At 36.9% G+C, this 18,452-nt stretch overlaps 4 protein-coding genes across 7 annotated transcripts; 3 read left to right on the top strand and 1 right to left on the bottom strand.

The window, feature by feature from the left end:
* Window positions 1–426: 426 nt before the first annotated feature.
* Window positions 427–1,637, bottom strand: LOC126379626 (uncharacterized). Its single transcript, XM_050028458.1, has 2 exons — window positions 1,226–1,637; window positions 427–856 (listed from the first exon to the last, which is right to left on the bottom strand). Exons 1-2 carry the CDS (start codon window positions 1,529–1,531, stop codon window positions 716–718), a joined length of 447 nt encoding a protein of 148 aa, XP_049884415.1. The 5' UTR covers window positions 1,532–1,637; the 3' UTR covers window positions 427–715.
* Window positions 1,638–2,278: 641 nt separating this feature from the next.
* LOC126379683 (protein starmaker-like) lies at window positions 2,279–4,146 on the top strand. The gene is made up of 2 exons (XM_050028501.1): window positions 2,279–2,330; window positions 2,951–4,146. Exons 1-2 carry the CDS (start codon window positions 2,279–2,281, stop codon window positions 4,144–4,146), a joined length of 1,248 nt encoding a protein of 415 aa, XP_049884458.1.
* Window positions 4,147–4,790: 644 nt separating this feature from the next.
* Window positions 4,791–11,698, top strand: LOC126379496 (spermine oxidase-like). 2 transcript variants are annotated; one of them, XM_050028267.1, is made up of 8 exons: window positions 4,791–4,878; window positions 5,597–5,782; window positions 8,617–8,835; window positions 9,259–9,475; window positions 9,598–9,776; window positions 10,007–10,277; window positions 10,662–10,765; window positions 10,988–11,698. In XM_050028267.1, the coding sequence occupies exons 2-8, from the start codon at window positions 5,604–5,606 to the stop codon at window positions 11,223–11,225; spliced, it is 1,407 nt and encodes a 468-aa protein (XP_049884224.1). In that variant the 5' UTR covers window positions 4,791–4,878; window positions 5,597–5,603; the 3' UTR covers window positions 11,226–11,698. The 2 variants fall into 2 exon arrangements, with proteins under 2 accessions (XP_049884224.1, XP_049884223.1); XM_050028266.1 differs by lacking the exon at window positions 4,791–4,878 and adding an exon at window positions 4,963–5,050.
* Window positions 11,699–12,514: 816 nt separating this feature from the next.
* On the top strand, window positions 12,515–18,091 carry LOC126379485 (peroxisomal N(1)-acetyl-spermine/spermidine oxidase-like). Of its 3 annotated transcripts, none has more exons than XM_050028251.1 (8): window positions 12,515–12,613; window positions 13,726–13,905; window positions 14,449–14,667; window positions 15,226–15,442; window positions 15,955–16,124; window positions 16,590–16,860; window positions 17,169–17,272; window positions 17,705–18,091. In XM_050028251.1, the coding sequence occupies exons 1-8, from the start codon at window positions 12,531–12,533 to the stop codon at window positions 17,940–17,942; spliced, it is 1,482 nt and encodes a 493-aa protein (XP_049884208.1). In that variant the 5' UTR covers window positions 12,515–12,530; the 3' UTR covers window positions 17,943–18,091. The 3 variants fall into 3 exon arrangements, with proteins under 3 accessions (XP_049884208.1, XP_049884207.1, XP_049884209.1); XM_050028250.1 differs by lacking the exon at window positions 12,515–12,613 and adding an exon at window positions 12,624–12,844; XM_050028252.1 differs by lacking the exon at window positions 12,515–12,613 and adding an exon at window positions 13,219–13,427.
* Window positions 18,092–18,452: the final 361 nt, after the last annotated feature.

Raw genomic sequence — 18,452 nt, 5'->3', positions numbered from 1 at the left:
AGTGAGATTGTGGTCAAACATGACCCTAGGTATATCATTTTTTATTTGGATTTAATTTTGTTTTTAATTCGGAAGCATGTATGTCGAAATATGGACCCTGTGAAGTCTGAAATAAGGAAAATATTATTATTATAGTGAAAAACCACATATAAGCACCTTTATGAAACATCACATTTTAATTAAGTATGGGTAAAATTTGAGACCGCAAGTTAATTTATCTGTTGCATGCTTTATTGTGACTCATTTAGTGTCCCTTATGTGTGCACTGCCACCATAATGGATCATTATTCTAAGTACTTACACAGAAAAAAAATACGAGAATTTGTCAGACTCCTGTTAAAAAGTTAAAGAGTAATTTTTGGTGTCCCAAAATAATCAATTCCCCTTTCTGTGTTGTCAAAAGTTATATTTTAATGAAACTCAAAATTAAAATTCACACCAAAATGTTTATTAACAATTACATAAAAACAGACCTTATAACACTTCATCCAAAATAGGTAACTACCATTTTATTTTTCATCTCTTATTTGTAACTATTTTCTTTAGGCTGAAGCTGGCAATTCTATCTGTATGTTATAGTTTTAAATATAGAAGACCTTTTTGAATATGAAAAATCCCCTAAAAAGTAGCATGTACAGACAAGAGAATGGCTCTTAAATTATTTATGACGATGATTTGTAACAAGAAATAAATAAAAAGATGTTTAAAACAAATATTAATATGGTTTATAAATAGACGCTCTGATCACGGCTTTTTCAAACTCGTTGACGTGTACATTGTTGTCAACATGATGAGCGATAGCATGCGATGGAACAATTACATTGCATATTGTGCAGTAGCCGTTGTGTTTGTCAATCTGAAACAAATATAGTAAGCAGACTGTTAGAATGACAGTAACAAAACATGAAATGGTTGAATGTGTTTTGTTTTCATGAAAAATACCAGCACACCGATTTCGTAAGAGAACTCCACATGAAATTGAATTGATATACCACATGAAATTGAATTGATATTCCACATGAAATTGAATTGATATTCCACATGAAATTTAATTGATATATGATAACTGAAACACGTTTTTATCAAAAAAAAATTTGTAATAAGTGCATTTTAAAGAAAGTACCCACACCTTAGTTCTAACTACCCCAATTGGGATATAGTCGTGAACTTATATATTACAGAAAATATACTTCACGTCAGGTATAAATACGTTTTCTTATCTTACCTTCCTCATTAAACTTTCTGGAAATTCTTCAACATATGGTACAGAAGTCATCAAGTTTTTATGCTCGTGCGAATTCTTGTGTAACTCCTTATATTCGTTGTCCAACTCCATAGACATCCCGCAGAGCACGCATTTGTAAGTATCCTCTTCAATAATGATACTGTTATAGCTATCTGAAGTAATCACCAACTTAATTCCATTGCACAAAGTTAAAATCACATACTTAACATCCGATATTACTTGTTTCCTTTCACTTGTCGACTGCTCTTTCAAGAATTTGGGCTGGCGAAGAGCGGGATAGGCCATTTTAATTCAATTTTATTTAAGTTCTTTAATAAAATAATCGTCGGCAAATTCTACAGTTTATAGAATAGAGGGTATTTTTTCTTTAAGTTTGACACATTAGCAATGGAAGTGTTGACTTCCGTATCCGCGTGATAGGGATGTCATAATCGATTGAAAGTAAACTAATCATCAATCAATTCAACCTAAACGGGTTTAAAAGGAAACTATATTAAAAATGCGAAAGTATGTTTGTTTGTTGATTGTTGTTTTTTGTTACTACTCATCCGATCACCTACAAAAATGGGATCGGAAAAGTACTTACCACGATAATAAAAATCCACGCAAATGTGATTGCGGGCGAAAAACCAATTCCCAACTTTAAGGTTGGGAACCCAACTACCAACTTTAAGGTTTCTCTATTAAGCTGGGATGAAAATTATTTAAGCTAAGCTTATCATTGCCGGCATTGGATGATGCGTGTATCGAACACATTAATAAAAAACAATTTTGTAACCAGAAAGTAATAAAATTAAATTGAATTTATTTTTATGTGTAATAAAATCCTTTTCTTTTAAAATTATTGTGCACATGCAAGGAAACGCAATTTTTCTAATATTTTCATATAGAACAATATAAAGTAAATGTTTCTAGGAACTTAAGATGTACCAATACATAACAAAAATATTATTATGTAAGTATTATACAGTCACTTTTCGGTAAAAAAATGCGTTAAAACTTTACAAAAAAGCTACGCCACAGGTACGTAACATGAGGAGTTCTGGTGTCCTGTCTATAAAGATCATCATGTACACTGTATCACGTTGGTCTAACAGAAAGGTTGGTGAAGTGTGGGTACTTAGTTCATCTTGTGATGGATGTACCTTTGACTACATTTGTTTACAGCGCCATCTATTTTTATTTTTTTTGCAAGGCAACATAATTGATGGCTCTATATTTTTTGTAAATGTAATAAATACATTATATTCGGGTAACTTACTTGTCAATTTTCATTATATTTTGGTTAATTTACATATTTTATCTTCATAAATTACAGCCTTTGTGTTATTCTGACTTGTATAAGCTATATAACTGTTTTTAATCAAAATCCATTCAGTACTTTTTACGTGATAGAACCACAAACATACATAGATAAACTTCGCGTTCATAACATTAATAGAAAGTAGGATTATTATAAGCTTATAATGGTCTCGATTCCTGCAGGCACCTCTATAATTTTATTCCGAATCCGAAAAGGAAAGGGACTGCTTGTTAATTTTAAAATTAATTAATAATCCGGGCGAATTATAGGCATCTCCCTGGTTATCAACCCGTTTGATGTGTGCTGTCAACTTAATTCTGTCGTGCCATGCCAACAACACTATCCTCTCTATCTCTTTTTTAGACCCAAATAGGTTAATGTCCAATCATTTTTATTTTAAGGTATAATATCACTCTCAACTATAATACATGGAGCGCCTTACAAAGATAGTAGGGACAAGAAACCGGATATAGAGGACTTTATTGACCGACTACTGACTTCCGACAAGTTCGAAAAGCTCGCCGACAAAATTGCTGAGAAGGCAGCTGACAAAATAATCACCTTACAGCAAGCCTCAGTTCATGATGATAAAAAAGACGAAACTAGACCTAGAGTGGATTCTAAAGAACTTAAGCGCGATGAAAGTGACTCTAAACACCCAAAAGAAAATAATAAAAAGGAAAGCAAGGATAAAAAAGGAAAAGCAAAGATAGACACAGTAGCAGCCATACAGAAGTTTGCGTCATTTCCCGTTGAAGAGCTGAGTTTGAATTACAAGCATTTCACTACCAAAGATTCTGACCGTGGTATGCCGAAATATACTTCTGTCATGAAGAAATATAAAAATAATGGTGACGATGATGATTATGAAGACCGATCGAAGAAGAAACGAGATGAGAAAAAGAAGAAAAATAAGAAAAATGATGACATGTACAAGAGAGTCCACCAAGGTAAGCCCGATGATAGTTCAGACAGCAGTATTGAGAAGAAGGAATCTGATCTCAGCATTGACACATTGATGTCTAAAGACGAGGAGGAGGAAGAGTTGAAGGCCATGGACGGTAAGAAAGAAATTGAAGAGAATGATACTTTTGAAATTGATGATAAAGGAAAAAAGAAAGGAAAACCTGAGAAAGATGACGACGACAGCAGTAATGAAGATGATGTTACCACAGTTGCCGCGACAAAAGCAACTAAGAGTTCAAAAAAAACGAGTAAAAGCTCTGAACCGGGTAAAGTGAATAGAAGTCGCGATACGCTAAAGAAGGGAACTAGTTCTGAAGTATCTAGCTCTAATGAAAATATATCTACGAGTACTGCGACAAACAAACCTGCGGTTCAAAGAGCGGAGAAATCTTCGGACTCTGAAAGTGACGATAATAAAGTAGCAATAGCTGACACTGAGAAGCAAGACGCTAAAGAGAGCGACTTAAGACATGCCGTGCGCGAAGAAGACGGAAAGTTATACGCCTTCGCTCAATCACCAGACTATGATGAGTACCACGAACAGATTTCACGGATGTTAAAACACGTGCAAAATAAAAATGAAAAGGACGTTCGTTTCGATACTAATAAAAAAGAGCACATTCATTTCTAAACTAATGATTGTGAATTTCAAAATATGTTTTTTTCGCCTTTTGTTATTGCCGATTATATCAAAGTTGGTTGTTTTATAAAAATCATAACGAAAATAAATATCACTTATTGTAAGGATCTTTCCAGGCCACGTTCCTCAAAAAAAACTATGGCGCTGTATAAATTTATCGTGATAAATACCTATATTCTCATTGCTCGGACACATAATTATTCAAAAATATAGTGTTATAGCCGAGGCATATATAAAAATAATTGTTGCTTGTGTGGATAATATGTATAAAATTATGTTGCTACCTATGTTGTTCTATGCTTCTCTTTATTTGGATCAAAATAATAATGGGTGGAAGATGTGTTGCGCCTGGGTGTAATAACCAGCGTCATCAATTCCACCCAAAAATATGAAAAGTCCCTCATTGAACCAAATAAGCTTGATTCATTTATCGCGTGTCGGAGTATGATCAGCATTTTACGGGGGCCTTTTTAATGACAGTGGTGCATTAGGAATAGTTTATCTACCTACTTATCTACAGGAGATAAGATTTAAATATACCTATCACCTAATCCTATCACACATTTTTGATAAAAAATATGTGTTCTCAAAAATATTAGGCACATCACTAATTCACTATTATTTAGGTGTTACCAGTGTTACGTACATGTGTTACCAATATTGACGTACAAAATTACGAAACATAAAACTCATTGGATTTGTATTGGAACGTATCTTAATAAGGTAATAAAAGGTGTTTTTTTTAGCGAATTCCATTTCTTTAGTACTTTTAGTAATAGATTCTAAAATCTCACTACACATTATTTCATCAAATAATTTTCGGCAATCTAACCTCTTTTGTGAACATTTATTTTGACATTTGAAATTCAATAATAGAGTTGGAGCGATAAAAAGTGTAAGTAACTTCAGTTTGCCCAGTGTTGATTTTTTATGTTGAAATCTATGAAGTTAAATCGTTTTCAAGTTTTTTATTTTTGTTATATGCTTGCCTGCTACACTGGAAGAAAGTAAAACAAAGTTCCATGTTTTACTTTCTTCCAGTGTAGCAGACTGGAAGAAAGTAAAACATGGAACTTATTCAGCTTTATCTTCTAGGAAATGACCTTGAGGAATTATATCCTTTCTAATGTGATGTGGTGGACGATTCAACACACCTAACTTAAGGAATTATTACACTAGCCAATCAGTAATGTAATAAGGCCATTAGGTCTACATATCGAAAGTGTCTTGATAACTATCTCCTGATTACTTGCGGCTGTATCCACTCCTTTAATGGTGACGATTTTTCGGATTCAACGCCATTAAGAATATTGCAGTATGGCAAAATCGGGTTCCTGCCTCGCGTCCGCTTTAGCAAACAGTCCTGTCCCAAGAAATCGTATAATGAAAGAGAGTATTTGTATGTATATGAATATTATGTATGTACCTTTCAACTTTGTAGTAACCCAATGGCTTCCAACCACTATGAGGTCATCATAGTAGGCCTGGGCGCAGCGGGTGTTGCGGCGGCGTCAACTCTGGCGCGGGCAGGGCGAAGAGTCCTGGCGCTGGAAGCCCAGGGCCGTGTGGGGGGCAGAGTACACTCTGTGCCCTTCGGAGAGGGGATTGTGGAGCTTGGTGCTGAATGGTAAGTTTAAGATAAAAGAATATAACCTTACAGACACAGCTATTAGGTCTTTATCACTAACACTGTTGGCTCGACTCATACAGACGGCGATACGGCTCACCTATCACGTTGGTGTAACAGAAAGCTCGATGAGGTGTGGGTACTTAGTACTCTCACTATCCCAATTCTGATATAGTCATGAGCTTGTTTGTTTTATTAGGCAATTTAAAGGAGATTGCAAATGATATAAACTTTTTTATTATTATTAATTTTTTTAAACTATAGTTTATCTCGTCTTTCGGAGGGTATTCAAAAATTCAAATTCAAATTCAAAAATATCTTTATTCAGTAGGTAACATAGTTACACTTTGAATCGTCAATTTTTACATAACGAACGTCTCATCCGCCTAAAACTACTGCAGCTTCTCACAACCTGTATAGCCGGGGAAAAGAAGCTGCAAGAAAAACCTCGGCACAGGGCCCTAGACGTTCTTTTAAAAAAAATAAAAATAAACATAAAATATTGATATACAATTGAGTAATTTAGCTGCCTAATATCAGTTCTCAGACAGTTAATCCCATGCATTCATATCTTCTAAATAATCACTAACTTTATAATAACCTTTTTTGTAAAGTTTTTGTTTAACTACTTTCTTAAAGCAGTTGAAAGGCAAATTCTGAATGTCAATGGGAATCTTATTGTAAAAACGTATACATTGCCCCTTTTAGATTACATTACCGATTACATAAGATTACTAAAAGATTTAGTAATCTTATGTAATCGACTGACTTGTAAAGCAAGTTTATTTTTATTCCGGGTATTAACAATGTGCCGATCGCTATTTTTTGCAAATAATCCTATATGTTTTTTTACATATATTAAGTTTTCAAAGATATATTGTGATGCCATAGTTAAAATATTAATTTCTTTAAATTTATTTCTAAGTGACATCTTGGGTCCCAATTTGTAAATCGCCCGAATGGCCCGCTTTTGCAGAACAAAAATGCTATTTACCAGAGACACAGGTCACAGACCAAGTGCCACTGCAAGAAGGGTATAATAATTATGTATCTGTGCGTTCAGTCATTAATTATTATTATATTATATAAAGCTACAAACCCATGTACTGACTGACTGACTGACTGACTGACTGACTGACTCACTGACAGGGTTGTTCTCCCAGAAGGAGCGCCGGGGGGTAAATATGATGTATGGGAGATGTGATCAAGATATTCCGATGAGTATGGGAAAACTTCCAGATCTTGGAAAACTGCTCCGCATCAGGGAGACACCCTACCGTCTGGCAAAACTATCGCACCTGGAACGATTCTTTTTTCACGAAACCTATTAAAATCTTGGTCAAATTCTATCGTGGGTGAAAAAAAATCAAAATGGCGGATAAACAAGATGGCCGCCATACAAATTTTTGTTTTTCAAGAAAATGTCTTGGGGGTAAAAACTGTGTACGGAGGTGTAATCGGAACGTCTTGTTGAGTATGGAAATACTGCTAGATCTTCGAAAACTGCTCCGCATCAGGGAGACACCCTACGGCCTGGCAAAACTATAGCACCTAGAACTTTTTGGTTTTCACAAGACATATTTAAACTTTGGTCAAATTCAATTGGCAGTGAAAAAAAATCAAAATGGCGGAAAAACAAGATGGCCGCCATACAAAATTTTCGTTTTTCTCGAAAATGCCTCGGGGTGAATGTGATGTAAGAGTGATGAGATCAAAATGTCATATTGAGTATGGAAATACTTCCCGACCTTCAAAAACTGCTCCTCATCAGGGCGGCACCCTACAGCCTGGGAAAACTATCGCACCTGGAACGATTCTTTTTTCACCAAACCTAATAAAATCTTGGTCAAATTTTATCGCCGGTAAAAAAAAATCAAAATGGCCGAAAAACAAGATGGCCGCCATACAAATTTTTGTTTTTACAGAAAATGTCTCGGATGTAAAAACGATGTATAGGGGTGTTATGGGAACGTCTTGTTGAGTATGGAAATACTGCTAGATCTTCGAAAACTGCTCCGCATCAGGGGTCACCCTACGGCCTGGCAAAACCATAGCACCTAGAACTTTTTTGATTTCACGAGACCAATTCAAGTCTTGGTCAAATTCTATCGCGGTAAAAAAATGACGGGAAAACAAGACACGCGAGCAGCTTGCTGCGAGCGAACCACGCGACATCTAGTTATTATATATTTTTTGACAATTGTATTGAGGGATTTTCTTTTTTTAATTTGTTTCGTAGCTGCTGGATAGATGGCGCTGAACTTGGTAGGTTACTTCAAGGAACGGAACGATATATATATAACGATATAATAATATTTCAGATTTTCTTCGATGTCATTTTGAAATCGTAAATCAATAATAGCAGAATTGCTTGAGTAATGCTCGGAATTCAGGAAATGATTTGGATTTAGATGAATTGCTAAAGTGGCCATTTTAGTCCCCAGAACTTAATAACAGAACATAATTATGTTCCAAAAATGAACAAATCCAAGGAAAAAGAAATCAATCTCATTACTTTGTGGCATCTTGGCAACGTCCCGTAACGTAGTTGGTTAAGCGCCATCTAACGAGTTCTTGAGAACTATTTTTATTTTATAATTTTCTAAAAAAGGAATTCTTCCATTATGAAAGACGACCTACGTGGTATAATGGAAAGATCACAACTTCGGCTAGATACTTCGACTTCATTTGAGTAGGCAGTAGGGACATGTCCCGGACTGGATGTCGGGTCGAGTAAATTTTTCTCTTGTCATCCAAGCCATCTGGATGTTTCTCCAGCAACTCGCAGTCTAGAAAATCTCATGTCTTCCTAATTCCTAATCATCATAATCCAGGGTCCATGGTGAGGAAGACAACACGGTATACGAGCAAGCAGTGAAGCACAACTTTCCTTTAGTTCCTCAAGGCGTGGATCTCATCACGTATCGCTCAGACGGCAGCAAACCTGACCAAGACGTGCAGGAGCTGATCAATGTGCTAGTAGAACAGCAGCAGTGTGATGAGATGGAGCTACCTGATACTCCAGGGCGTTTTGGTGAACATGTTGCTAACCAGTAAGTATTGCACAATTACCTACAGTAGTTTGGATGTTACAGTAAGTTGTTTGGCGTTGTCGATGTTTTCAGTTTTTTAGAGCTTGTCGTGTTTGACCTCTTCGGATCTTCTCTCCAACATTACCCTTTCAGACAACTATAAAAGTAAAGTAAAACAAATATCAAAACGCAATAAATATTGATTTTTTGATATACGTAAATGCTCTTCAATAAGAATTAATATAATAATCACTTAGAAGTACCTAATTATATAATTATCATAGTTATTGTCGAAACCGTTTCAACTCAGCAAATGTCACAGCCTATCTGCAGCTAGACTATGACGCTGATGTTCAGCTGCAGCTGGATAGGGAATCAAAAAGACATTAACAAAAAGATAGGTTCTTATAATACAACATAAAAATCCTAAAATCCATATTTCAGTGTAAAACAATATATAAAAGAGAAAAAGCCAGAACTCTTGGACGATGAAGACTTCATGGAGCAAATGATGGACTTTATAAATTTATTGGTAAATAATCACAACGCTTCCAACGATTGGAATGACGTCAATGCCCTCGACAAGTATACGCCTTTGGATGGATATTTGTATTTAAGCTGGCACAAATATGGGTTCAAAACATTCTTCGACATATTATTGGTAATAAATTATTAACTAATTATTATTTTAATGTTAATAAACATTTGTTCGCGGTAGTGGTATACCACTACGCATGTAAATGTACTTGTGTGTAATATTAAATGTAAAAAAATCCCTTTCAGAACACGCACAACAATGGCCCAGGCTGGCCTACTTTAGACATAGAACTAAACAAAGAAGTGACACAAATCGACTGGCCTCAGGATTACAAAGACAAAGTGACCGTTACTTGCAAAGATGGGTCAGTTTATACAGCACAAAGTACTATAGTTACTGTATCTGTTGGGGTGTTGAAAGAAAGGTATGTGAATCAATTTCTGCTCGATTTAGACTTATTTCACTTTTGTGATTAGACTTTGACGAGACAATGTATCATAAAAGCAACATTGCTTTTTGAAATTTGTTGGCATTACACACCTACTTTTATATGCGCAAATGTCAAATTGCAATACTGCTGTTTAGATGAATTTCTTCTATGTGGTCTTTTTACTCCCCAGTTTAAAATATAGTAAAATATTCACCTACTTTCAGGCACACTAACCTATTTAAGCCGAAGTTGCCAGAGGTAAAAATAAATGCAATAGAGAGGATATCGATAGGTGTTATGGATAAAATCCTTCTTTCTTTTGACGAAGTTTGGTGGCCTCTAGACAGTGCCTTTGTTGGATTTTTATGGAGAGGTGAAGACAAGAAGAAAGTGCCAAAGGAGTCCTTTTGGACAACTAGGATATTTGCCGCAAGTAGACCTATGGGCTCTAAAAATGTCTTAACGTTTTGGACTAGTGGAGAGATTGGCAAATTGGTAAGCACTAAATTATATCAATATTAACCTCATTTTAGTATGTGTATGAATCGAAAGTGATGTCTCAGGATCGTAGTAAGTGGAACTCTGTAGTCTCTGCCTACCCCAACGGGAAAAAGGCGTGATATTTTGTGTGTAAGTGTCCCTTTAAAGAACACTGTTCAACCTGTGCATTCGTCAGTTACCAATTATAATAGTAGCCCCATATTGGGCGCCATTTATAAAATATAATAATCAATAAGCAATACATATTATTAGATAGATAGATAGATAAAATACTTTATTGAGCACAATGGACACAAAATACAGAGATAAGGACAGCATATACAGAAAAGCACAACAGGCGGCCTAAATTAATAAATATAATTAATATTTTTTTTACAGGTAGAAATATTACCAGAAGATAAAGTGAAGAGAGAATGTAGACAACTTCTACAGAAGTTTATGGGTGCCGATATACAAGTACCGGAACCGTCAGGTATCATCAGGTAAGTTAATCAGAAAATAATAATTATTATATTTTAATATTGATCCTGGCTAGAAATATAAGTACTCTTACACGAGAGATAATATTTAATTACTATTAATAAATATATTTCTTTGTTTAGCCGCAAGCGCAAGGTGACAAAAGTTTTCACATTTTAATTCAATAACTCGTATTTTTTTTTTTTTTCAAATACTAATGGCTTCTTGTCTTATTTCCCAATTAGATCGACCTGGTTCACAAATCCCTACACGAGAGGGAGCTATACATTTGACAGCGTGGCCTGCGCTCCGTATCCGAACTCAAGGACGGACTTAGCAGCCCCTTTAACGGACTCTTCAGGTCGTCCCAGAGTTCTTTTCGCTGGAGAAGCCACGGACGAGACGCATTTCTCAACAGTACATGGGGCAGCGGAAACCGGTTACAGAGAAGCATCGAAACTTATTAGAAATAGTCAAATATAAGCGTTTAATTATACTACCCAATCCGATGCGGCACGGAATGCAGTTAGATCGGGAAAATAGACGCTATTAGATTCGCACAAGATCGTAGTTACCATGGGCACGTCGCGTACTTCGGAAGGTACGCTAAGCCGTTGGTCTCGGTTACTACTAACTAATGTAAGTAAATAGTCGTTACATAAGACATGTCAGGGGCCAGTGTTGATGAGGTTGGCAATTCACCTCACAACCCACACGATAGAAGAAGATGGGCCCACCAATTTGCTATTAGACTACACGATTTCGATCGACGAGTCGTTGACCTTGACGCATCGGGCAGGAGAGATTAGCAAATGTAATAACCGCTATAGGCTGACTGCAGTAACTCACGTATTATAATTTATAACCAAACATACGTATTATTAACCAAAGTTATGTAATTACCTCATAATTATATAGAACAAAACAGACCTCTAACTGACTGACCTCATATTGTTTCAGACATTTTTAATAACTAACTATTATTGTTTATTATATTCAATGTATTCATTATAATTATATTTTTAAATGTTTAAACCCAACTGTAAGTACGTATTTACTTAGTAATAAAATAAGTTTAATATGTTTTAAACAATGTTTACTTATTTACTGGCTCCGCTTTTCAAAGTTTCCCATTAACCCACGAATCCCAATGTTCGTACCTGGCATGGACATAAAAATACCAAACATTGCCCACTTTATGATCGATTTGATTACCTACTCTGTGGTAATATTGTTGCCAAGGACCAAGTAATTGATTGTTGGTCTTTGATTGTTGCCTTTAATTTAAGAATCAGCGCCACAGAGCTCAGTGGCTGCACTTTAGCTCTTTGATTGTATACAAGGATTGTATACGTTCCGTAAGTACGTAGATGTTCGATCCAGGTGCCGTGTATCGATATCGATACTCCGGCTTGTAATGTATCGCGTGGCATTGTATCGATCCAACTGCTTCGACACAATCCAACTGGATTGATCCAGTTGATCCAAAATATTTTTAATCAAAATATAAAAGATGAAGATGTGGTGAGAAATAAAATATGCATTTTTTTACTCTACCTATGGTAATACTAATGGTACTTATATAGTAGTGCGTAGCATTACGAATAAAGTAAAGAAAACGATTTGGTTTAAACCTACCTAGTTATTCGGTTAATTGGCGAATCGGATTGCAACGAATACACGGATCCGATATAAGTTAGGTACCTGCTTGGTTTGTATGGTACCCAATTCATACGATACTTACTATCCGATCAACCATACATGTGTGTGGATCCGCCCCTGGATCGCATGATACGTATCCATACAAAAAAATCTAATGGATTGTACGATCGATCCAGTCGAGTATCGAATTGTATCGAACATCCCTATCCGTAAGTAGCTACTTAAAATATTATCTATCATAAAATTCTTTTATTTTCCGCAAGTATTTTAATTATTACTTGTTTTATCTAGTATTTGTACCGATTATGATGTGTTATATTAAATTGTTATCTATAATAGCTTTTTCGAAAACAAGGAATGTATCACAAACCATTAAAATCAGTGGTTAAGGTTATAAGTGTAAATAACGTAAATACAGCCAGCAACGTTTTATCAACAAGGTACTTATATAATTGTTCCTTTTATATTAATTATTAAAAACATAAATATCTGCAAAAAATACATCAACAATAATAAAAAAATATTTCCTAAATATAAAGCTACTAGCTTTTTTATGCATGCTATTTTAGACTGAAAAACAGTTATTACTTAATATTTAATTTTGCTATTATTTTTTTAAAGTTAATTCTGCGCATCGTATTGCACGCATTGCACATTGCAAAAAAGAAAACAAAAACATAAAGACAGGAAACAGCCAAAGGGAAACAGCTGATTGTAGTGAGGGACCATGAAGAAATCGCGAATCGATATTATTTTGTTAAATCAAGTTTTAAGGTGTGTGTGTGAAACGCGAATTTGCAATTTAGTAGTTCAAGCAAATTAGTAGAGTAGTTAATTATTTTATACGAACCCTTACTAAAACATTTTTTGTGTAATAAGCATCGATCGGGATATATAGTGCTATTTGGCGTCAATAACCCTGAACGTCGTGGTTAATATGGATATGACCACGAGATTTTTGAGATTGTGAGATTACTAGACTGAGATACTTAGATTCTTCTTGTATTCCTATACCGATAACTGGTAATAAGTGAATGCATTACTTAACCAATCATAATGATATTTAACGTCCAAGTAGGGGGTACAGAACACGTAATACGATGCTTTAAAAAAATACACTTTACCGCGATAACAGAAGTCCACGAGGACGACGTAGGCACGGCAGAAAGCTAATAAGCCTATAACTTAGGGCTATGCAAAGTATTAACTACTTATTGCTATAAATATCTAGACAGTTCTTACAATATATAACATATTCTTTTTATTGGCCGGCACTTTTCGAGTACCTAAAACTGCATGCGCCATCTCATTTATCCATCAGGATGTCATTGCAAGCTTACGACACGATTATCGTCGGCCTGGGCGCAGCGGGAGCGACGGCGGCGTCGACGCTGGCGCGTGCGGGGCGTAGAGTGCTGGCCCTAGAAGCTCAGGACAGAGTGGGGGGCAGGGTACATACTGTACCCTTTGGAGATGGGGTCGTTGAACTCGGAGCGGAATGGTGAGGACGGTTTTGTGTTTCTAAAGATTTTAAAATCCATGGACGGTTGGTTTCTACAGGACCGGGACTACTGAGTTGCTGCCAAGCTGAGATGGAAGCAAATGAGTGAATTGCGTAGAGTATTTAACAGCCTCCGAAATCACTTAATAAAATAACTTTGTAAGCCTCACCCGAAGATAAAATAGACAAAAGAATTGTGTTGTGCCGACATGATGGGTTCATATGGGCGACGCGGTTCATTATATTCATTTAAGTACTTCCTATCAAGAGTGGCTGCTACCTACGGGCTTCAGGGATTGCCGGCGTGAGATGTATACTGTTTCACTACTATGTCACATTCCGAACACTTCATACAAAATACCTCATTTTACACGCGCATCCGTGTGTGACATCTGACGCCCATACGATTGAAGACTAAAGTAAGACCGAGGGGGGTGAGGTAAACTTAGCCGCTGGTGGAGAGCGGAGAGTTCCCGTTCTATACGTAGTATTATTTCTTGTTCTATGACCGTGACGTGAGATGTATGATTTTGATATTTCCAGGTTGCACGGCACCCACCCTAATCCGGTCTACGACGCCGCCATCCAGCACAACAAGGCCATAGTCCCTCAAGACCTGGACCACATGGTCTTTCAATCAGATGGCGTAGTACCTGATGAGGCATTCCAGGATCTGTTTAATGAATTAATGGAGTACGCATTCGCTGTGATGGGGAATTCTGTGGAGGAGTCGCAACCTGTCGGGAAGTATACTACAGAAAAGTAAGTTGTAGTTATGATCTGTTTATTTTTTAATTTGTTAGTATTATGTGTAAAGCCTCCTGCACACAGGACTGTATGGGGAATGCCTAATAGTTCTGTCGCTTCTCTGCTTGTATTCAAATTCAAAAATATCTTTATATAGTAGGTAACATAGTTCCCCACATTTTTACATAACGAACGTTTCATCCGCCTAAAACTACTGCAGCTTCCCTCAACCTGTATAGCCAGGGACAAGAAGCTGCATGAAAAGCCTTGGCCCAGGGCCCTAGACGTTCTTTAATAAAATAAATGTATGGAAGTAAAGGTAAACAAAATTGCCATGGCCAGCTGCTTACGTTCGTTAATACGCTGCTTGAGTGCTGATTGGTGGAGACGTTAGGGCTTGTAGTCAGACTAATGTTTCCGAAAATCAAATCAAATATTTTATTGCAAAAAAAAATGAAACATTTTAAAACATACACTGGAAGCATAATTGGCGGCCTTATTGCTCTACAGCAATGTTTTCCAGGCGACCAGAGGCAGGAAGTATTGATGTTATAAGAGTATCCCACATTGCAGGCTCATAGATTACATCAAAGCTGAAAAACCAGAAGTGTTAAAACAAAAAGAGTTTCTGGATCAACTCCTTGACTTCATGAACCAGCTGGCCAACAATTACAACGCGTCTAATGACTGGGACGATATAGACCAGAAGAACAACTTTGAAGAGATAAAAGGTCATCACCATTTGAGTTGGCATAGATACGGGTACAAGACGTTCTTCGATATTTTACTGGTGAGGTTATCTGTTAACTATGAAATGATTATTATTTGCTAATTTTACGATCACCGCTTATCGCTATCGACCCACTAGGGTCGATCAATTCTTTCAAATATTTTTACTCTCAGACGACGCCCTGAGCCGAGGTTCGCGCTCAACTGGGCACCCTCAGGCATGTTGTTTTAAACGTCGTACCGGGTGAGAGCCTTCAGCGCTCCCCATTTGTTAATGCCATCTGCGGCAAATCTACAATAAGTCACGTCAAAAAAAGGTGATTTTACTTTTCAGACAATTATGATTTTCAGATTAATCAATGATTTTCAGTTTTCAGTCAAATCAAGCTTATGGCTCTGACTAGCCAACTGAATAAGACGTTAGTTATAGATATTTCTTGCAGCTTCTTTTCCCTGACTATACTGGTTGTGAGAAGCTGCAGTAGTTTTAGGCGGACGAGACGTTCGTTATGTAAAAAATGACGATTCAAAGTGTAACTATGTTACCTACTGAATAAAGATCGTGCATTACAGAACAAGGACGTCGGCTTCCCGACTCTGGACATAAAATTGAACACAGAAGTGACCCAGATAGAATGGCCGCTGGATCCCAAGGGAAAAGTTAAAGTAACTTGCAAAAATGGTGTCCTGTACACAGCAAACAATGTGGTTGTTACTGTCTCGCTTGGTGTTTTGAAAGAGAGGTACGTATGGTAATTCCATAGTCTCTGCTTACTTGGGTAGGAAATAGGCCTTATAAACTTACATACAACTATCCTGCCCCAGTTTATGATTCCAAAATTTGGAATAATAACCGTGTCTCACCTTAGATTAGATCGTCACTTACCAACACGAGAGATCGAAGTTGGCGAACCTGTTAAAAAACCAATAAAATATCCAAATTGAAAAGTGGCCCAGTAATGACATAACCTGTTTTAACTTCCACACTACCATATCCTGGACATTCCGTACAAAAATCACATTCTTGCCGTATGTGCGAGAGAGACGAACAGTCCGCGTGCTGTCCCCCTCACTCCTTAGCGGCCTGCGGTTATTTAGACCAAAGTAAAACCCAGAAGTGACGTCGGCGCCCGCTACGAATAAGTGCGAGCGGAGAGTTGCCCTTCGATACGTAGTATCATTTTTTAGTCTATGACAATACTTTGCAGACACGCCAAATTATTCAAACCATTACTGCCTGAGAAGAAAGTAACGGCAATAGAAACCGTAGCAATGGGCGTCATGGACAAAATCGACTTGGCTTTCGACGAAGTGTGGTGGCCTCTTGACGCTGTCTTCTTCGGTTTGCTTTGGAAAGAAGAGGACAGGAAGAAGGTTGCGAAGCAAGATTACTGGACTACAAGGATATTCGCCGCTAGCCGGCCTATGGGGTCGAGGAACGTGCTGACGCTCTGGACGAGTGGGGAGATCGCTAAATTGGTAAGATTTCAAAAGTCTTTATTATACATTAAAAAATTACAGTATTACAGACACAATACATATAAATATATATGTATATGTGTGTCGTAGATTTTACCTAAATAAACTTTTTTATTATTATTTATTATTATTAATACGGTGAGGTCGGCGCCCAATACAATTTGGTGCGCCCAATACTGTTATATGCGTTGTATAATTCTATTATATGCTTACTCGTATGCTGACAGCCCATGTAATAGTCCATAATGTTAAAAAGGACAAACATACCCTAAAAAGGGTAAAACTTGGAACTGTCAATGTGTTTGCAGGTAGAAACGCTTCCTATAGACGAGGTGAAGAGAAAATGCTGGCAACTGTTACAAAGATTCATGGGTGCAGGCAAGACTGTACCAAAACCGATTGCTGTAGAAAGGTTAGTACTATAATGTATATTAAATAGTATGCTATGGAATAATAACGCTTTAGGCGATGTACTTTAAATATCTGTCCTACGATCATGCAACGTAATTAGGGGTATATTAATTAATTAATTTTATATAGTTTATCTTAATGCAGTTTTCACTAACACAGTTGGCTCGACCATTATAGATGACGAACTTTGACGCATCTGCGTCAAGGTTACGGTGGTTGCCATGGTTACACCTCACCAACTCCCGTTTCCCGATCAGATCGTGTAGTCTAATAGCAAATCGGCGGGTCGTAACCATGGAAACCACGATCTCGAGCGAGTTGGTGGGGAGGAACCATGGTAACCACCGTGACTTTGACGCGTCTAGCCTGTCGGACAGGTAGGTGTATGAACCCTTATGTCATAATTTAGATTAAGCATTTCTTCCAATCACAGATCCACATGGTACTCAAACCCGTTCACGCGCGGCAGCTACAGTTTTGACAGCATACAAGCGTCCCACTACCCCACCGCGCGGGCCACCCTGGCCGCTCCACTGACAGACTCCACCGGGCGGCCGCGCGTGCTGTTCGCGGGTGAAGCCACCCACCCCACTCGCTTCTCCACCGTGGACGGTGCTTCTGACACAGGACGTAGGGAAGCTGAGAAGCTCCTGCTTGCTAGTAAATTGTAAAAAGGGTCACTATTTTTAACGCCATTTCAAGAGATATTCAATGTTTATTTTATTTATCATAGTGTATATTTGTCACCACTACTGTAATATTAAGAAATATTTGAATTAATTTATAAAAGTTTAAGTGATAATGTTATTTGATTTATTATGTTGAATGAATCAGATTTTATATTTTATGGTAATTTTGTACTTACGTTTGTTACTTATAAACCTTAAATTAAATTTTATTCAAAGGCAAAAATATATAAAATATTTGAGTTTTATTTATGACACTCACTACACTTAGTTAAAAATATGATTAAGTATTTTAATTATTAATAGCAATAGGCTCGCCCCCTTTTACGACTTAAACGTAGCTGGCGAGGAGTAGGTTCGTACATTATACAACTCTGCCTACCCCTTCGGGATACAGGCGTAATTTATATTCTACCTTTTGTTGCCTTTGTTATAATCGTATAAAAGTTCGAATCGATTTTTGGCACTCCCATGTCAAATCGATTGACTAAAGAA

Source organism: Pectinophora gossypiella, chromosome 29 (genome assembly GCF_024362695.1).
Source record: "Pectinophora gossypiella chromosome 29, ilPecGoss1.1, whole genome shotgun sequence".
NCBI lineage: Eukaryota > Metazoa > Arthropoda > Insecta > Lepidoptera > Gelechiidae > Pectinophora > Pectinophora gossypiella.
Note: the sequence above shows the minus strand (reverse complement) of the source record. Positions and strands in the feature narration are given on the sequence as shown.